The sequence below is a fragment of the Corvus brachyrhynchos genome, unplaced genomic scaffold, assembly GCF_000691975.1.
Source record: "Corvus brachyrhynchos isolate BGI_N302 unplaced genomic scaffold, ASM69197v1 scaffold255, whole genome shotgun sequence".
NCBI lineage: Eukaryota > Metazoa > Chordata > Aves > Passeriformes > Corvidae > Corvus > Corvus brachyrhynchos.
This window is the reverse complement of record NW_008238358.1, coordinates 7,334,181-7,339,635: the sequence shown is the minus strand read 5'-3', so window position 1 is coordinate 7,339,635 and position 5,455 is coordinate 7,334,181. Positions and strand designations below refer to the sequence as shown.

The 5,455-nt window shown below is 40.4% G+C and overlaps 2 protein-coding genes across 5 annotated transcripts in view; one reads left to right on the top strand and one right to left on the bottom strand.

Moving 5' to 3' along the window:
* CCDC173 (coiled-coil domain containing 173) overlaps nucleotides 1–213 on the bottom strand; it is a 16,668-nt gene extending 16,455 nt beyond the window's left edge. The window contains 1 exon segment of the mRNA XM_017735573.1: nucleotides 75–213. Coding sequence (XP_017591062.1) covers nucleotides 75–213 — 139 coding nt within the window.
* The window catches only part of PHOSPHO2 (phosphatase, orphan 2), a 10,131-nt gene extending 8,354 nt beyond the window's left edge, over nucleotides 1–1,777 (top strand). For 3 of the 4 annotated variants that reach the window (XM_017735621.1, XM_017735622.1, XM_017735623.1), the window contains one exon: nucleotides 462–1,777. In XM_017735621.1, coding sequence (XP_017591110.1) covers nucleotides 464–1,189 — 726 coding nt within the window. In that variant the 5' untranslated portion in view covers nucleotides 462–463 and the 3' untranslated portion in view covers nucleotides 1,190–1,777. Of the gene's footprint in view, nucleotides 1–6; nucleotides 162–461 lie in introns of those variants that run through there. The other variant, XM_008634778.2, reaches the window with a different exon arrangement.
* Nucleotides 1,778–5,455: the final 3,678 nt, after the last annotated feature.

Genomic DNA, 5,455 nt, shown 5'->3' with positions numbered 1-5,455 from the left:
GGCTGCTTTGATTAGTGCGGCCTCCTTGGAGGAGCAGGCTCCATCTGTTCGGTGGACGTTTCCTTTTGAAATACCTATTGAGACGTTTTGCCAGGAGAATCCCAGTTTGGTTGCATTGGCAAATGCTGATGGAGAAATTAGTATCTGCTCAAACTGATGGCGTGAGTACAGGAAGATTGGTGCTGTGTTAGCAAGTATTAGTAACTGGAGCATGAATTTAGCTACTGTCACAGTAATTATTTTAAACAGAAGTTGGACACTGAACTTTGGCTTTTACAGACTGCATTTTTAGCTGCAGCATAACTTCCCATCATGGTAGTGGTTATAAATAGTTTATTTTGTTCAGATATTTTCTTCCAGAATTTTTCTCTTCTGAGCACAAGTTCAGGGTAGGAATATAGTACTCGTCTTTATATAAATAATTTTCTTTTTTGTCTGTTTTGGAAACTATTTTCTCACAGCTATGAAATTTCTGTTGGTTTTTGATTTTGACCATACAATCATAGATGAAAATAGTGACACCTGGATTGTGAGATGTGCTCCTGAGAGAAAACTTCCTAATGGATTAAGAAACTCTTACCAACCAGGACACTGGACAGAATATATGGGCAGAGTCTTTGTCTACTTGGGAGACAATGGTGTCAAAGAAGATGAGATGAAAAGAACTATGACAACAATTCCTTTCACTGCGGGAATGATAGATCTTCTGGGATTTATTGGCGAGAACAAAGAGTTGTTTGATTGTATAATTGTTTCAGATTCTAATACAGTATTTATTGACTGGATTTTGAAAGCTTCTGACTTCCATAAAGTGTTTGATGAAGTGTTTACAAACCCTGCAGCATTCAGCAGTACTGGCTATCTTACTGTACAGCACTTCCATGCTCATCATTGTGCAAAGTGCCCTAAAAACCTTTGCAAAAGGAAAGTTTTAAAAGAATTTCTAGATAAACAGTTGGAGCGAGGAGTAAGTTATACACAAATTGTATATATAGGTGATGGTGGGAATGACTTATGTCCAGTAATGTTTTTGAAGAAGAATGACATTGCTATGCCCAGGCAGGGGTATACCTTGGAGAAAAAGATTTCTCAACTGGCCCAAAGTCTCAGTCCTGTACAGTGTTCTGTTCTGGTTTGGTCATCTGCAACTGACATTATGTCTTACCTGAAACTACTTATAAAGAAATGATACAAATTATAACAGACAACTGATGCAGTTACATTTTAACTTCCTGGGACAGAAAAACTGCATGCATGTAACAGCTCAAAATTGTAAAATTGGGGTATTATCTGAAAGAATTTTTTTTTAAATACAACATAAAACTGTTCATGTTCAATCCTGGTAATAATGGGAAAGTGAAGTAAAAACAGCCTTCTAACATAGTACAGATTCCAGCATAAGTGGAGAAGAGGGGTTAGGACAGGACTTGTCACTATTTTTAGTCTAGTCCCTCCCCTCCAACCCTTTACCAACTTTATAACTGACCTTTGCAGTCCCACACACTTAGGGGAAGGAGTAGGATTACTGCTCAAAAGAATGAAATTATTTACTTGGAAAACATTAGGTGCCAGGAGCATGGTTCTGGAGCTGTTGGCTTTTATACTTCTTTGATCTGATGGCAAATTATTTGCTTGTAATCTTGTTTAATCCAAAGATGCATTTATATTTTCAATCCACTAAATATTTTACCAAACAAAATTACTTTTTAACAGTTTGTATTATCTTGTATTGTAAAGACAATAAAAGTTGCTGTCACTGACAAATGCAAAACAACTAGTTTGTGTCATGTATTCTGCTGGGCCTGTGTGTCTTTAGGCACCTGTTGTTGTAAGGGCCTGGAGAGAGTAGACACAAGTGTAGGTGTCAGCCTTTGGCCTGTCAGACCCTTTCTCTTCTGGAAAGCTGTAAGGATGTTGCTCTTTTATTTGAAGTCTCTCTCCCATTCTGACTACTGCCCTGACAATGTGCTGCTGCCACTCTGTACAGAGCTGACACTGGTTTGATCTTCCATGCTGACAGCTCTGAGTCAGCCAAATGCCTTTTTCCTCCTTGGTTTCTGCTGCAGTGCAGAGGCCCATAGAATGGTACATATATATACATGTTTACACTGATTTTACCTATTCATTCTCATCTATATCTATAGTACGATCTCTTACAGGCTGGAAGGAAACGTCTATGTCCATTTTAACTTTTAAACAGAATTGTTCTGTCGAAGTAGTTTTAAAGAATCGTTTATGAACATGCAGTCTTTCTCTTTACCACTGACAATGAGCCCCAAGTGTTGGACTGTGCATATAAAGGCATTAAAAATAAGTCACATTAAAGTTAATGTGTTTTCATGCCAAATGTTTTGAGTTCTTATATCCCAGAAAAGGTTCAAAATGATGATGTAGTCTGCTATTAAACTGAGGTCACTTTTAGCTTAAGTGCTTTAATAACAGAGATCAGTCCAACTTTCACAGCACCTCAGCTGTAGATGACTGAGGTGTAGCTCAGCAGCCTGCAGTTGCCGTATCTGTCTTCCTTTGTTTTCCGTGCAACATTATTCTCATTTTCTCACAGACATTTAATGATGTCACTACTTTCTTTTTCCTTAATTGAAGATTTTTGAGTGGTCTTGCCTGTTTTCAGGCTGATAGTTTATATAAATTTCCTTTGTGTACTTCCTTCCTTGCCTCACATGTTTTACTGTATTTTAGATGGTTGCGTTGAGCAGTCTGTTGCCTAAGATGTCCAAAGTGATAGAGTTCTCAGGAGCCTTGCTTTAGTGATGGATATTTGATAGCTGTCTGAGATGTTCATATTTGGGATCTTGCCCTGTTGTCTTGTGCAAGGGCACAAAGATATCTAAGGACTGGTGGGTCTCAGGTTGTGGCAGGTTTAAATTGTCTGGTTTACAGGTCATACAAAAGAATGGTTATGTCTCTTGCACACGGCAATTTCATATGTTACTTTGGGGTTTAAGTTGTTGCCACTGTTTAACCCCAGCTGGCAACTAAGTAGAGCTGCTTGCGCACTCTATCCCCCCTGCTCAGTGGGGAGGAGAATTGGGGAAAAAAAATTAAACCTCGTGGGTTGAGAGGAGAACAGTTTAATAATTGAAACAAAATAAAATATAGTAGTACTAAATGATTATGATAATTGTATTGAAAAGGAGAGAGAAAGGAATGAAGTCCAGGAGAAACAAGTGATGTACAGTACACTGCTCACCACCTGCTGATCAATGCCCAGCCCATCCCTGAGCAGTGATCGGCCCCTCCCGGCCAACTCCCCCCAGTTTCTGCACTGAGTGTCACCTCCCACGCTATGGAATATCCCTTTGGCCGGTCCGGGTCAGCCGTCCTGGCCATGCTCCCCCCAGCTCCTTGTGCAGCTTCTCACTGATGGAGCATGGGAAACCGAAAAGTCCTTGGCTATGGGTAAGCACCACTTAGCAACAACCAAAACATCAGTGTGTTGTCAACATGATTCCCATAGCAAATCCTAAACACAGCACTGAACCAGCTACTAAGAAGGAAATTAACTCTATCCCAGCCAAAACCAAGACAGTTGTGTGTTTCCTTAATTCTAAATGTGCTGCTGAATGTTCCAGATTCTGTGCTGGTCTCGTCTGTGTTTTTCAGAATTTAGTTACGGAATAACTTGTTTTCAGTTTGTCCACAGATGTCAGTTACTGCTTACTTAAAAACAAACAAAAAGTACTATATCAATGATTACTCAGCTTTTTCTTCCACTGACACTAACTATTGTTTTGTTAGCCTTAAGGGACCTACCTTGTAAGTTGGTGTGAGAGTAAGAAATTGTTCTTCATGCTCAAAAAAAGGGTTCTTTCTGCAGTTTTGATGGAAGTGCTGAAGCAGGAATTGAGAGTAGATTAAGCAAAGTAGATTACCTGAAATATTAGCTATTATGTTCTAATCACTTAAAGTAGAGAGTAGAGCTGATGATATTTGCTATACAAAGTGCATATTGGAGACAGAAGAAAATTTTCAATTCCAGTAGGCAGACCATTAAGCTATTAATCAGATGTTGTTTGGGGGTTTTTTCCCCACTTAGAAAAGAGAAGACTTTTCTGAAGCATCACAATTACCAAATTTTTCCATGTTTGGTTGCAATGGAGGGGAAATGAGTATCTCCAAAGAGTGAAGCTGGTTTAAGCTGGTAACCCAACCAAAAGAAAGGGAGAAGCTCCTTGAAGGGCATGCATGTTCAGTACTAAGTGTTGCTGACCTCCTTGCTCTCTGGGAGAGAGATGACTTAGGTAAAAATGTTATGGAAAAAAATGCATAACTAAAGTCATATATGTATGGCAAACTTTCTGTATGGTAACAGGTATGCTGTTGTACACCACTACTATAAGAGTACTTAGTATTGTGTGCTAGTAGGATACCCAAGACTTGGAAGAAGTTCCTGCTTGTCCATAGGAAGCTGATGAAATGGAAAATGCAACCAAAACAAAGCTGTTGGCATGGGGATGTATAAAGACTTAGGGTTGTACAAGGGAATTTTCTAGAGAAAGAAATGGAGTAATATAGGTGAGGGACAGGCCCATGTCAGACAGCAGGGCTGCTGTAATTCCTGGGTTACACTATGAAACTCCAGTTCTCTGGGCTAACAATGCATCAAGAGGGGTTGAAAAAAAGGAAGCCAAAGGTGTGTGAAGGTGCGGGGAAATTTTGGGTTTGGGGGGGGGGGGGCGTTTTTTGTTAGTTTGGATCACTATTTTTTTGTCTCATGTTACTGTGTAAAGGCCAAGGGCCAGTTTGAATCCTGTTGCAGGGTTAGCATGGCAGGAAGGATGGCAGAGGGGTATGACCATATACCCTTTCCTGTTTGGATTTCCTTAGTTCATACTTCTGCTGGGCATTGTGGCGGAAATACCACCAGTAATTAAAAGAAAAATATGATGCTTTTTCATCTGTGTTGAGTGGGAACTCTCAAAATTTCTCCTTTTGGGTATTGCTGGCACTTAGCTAATAATAATATTCACCTCCTTTTGGTAGGAGAAGTTACTGGCAGTTCTTTCAATCAAGGAAAGAAAGCTGTGGCAGGGCAGGGAGAGCCTGGCTGCTGGATCTAAAGGATCCAAACCCCACTGCAGATGAAGGAGACCCCACAACTGCTTGAACCCAGAGGATGCTGTGTTTCAAATAAAGAAAAGGTGTTGCTAGCAGAGAAGAAAATTACTTCTTAAATTGTGAATCACATTTTCAGAAGTTTTAAAAGCTAATATAGCCTTCTTCCTGAAAAATTTACTTATAGTTGGAATCTGTTTGTGGGCATAATTTGTGACTGTCCTTTGCATCTTGCCAGGTTCAGGAGTTTGGGGAGAGCTCTGGGTGTTCCCTTTCGACTCCTGCTCGCCAGTAATGCGGGAGCCCTTGGAGCTTGCTGCTCTTGCCAGTATTGCTCCTCCAAGCGCCCTGGGAGCGCGGGGCGCCCCTGCGAGAGGCG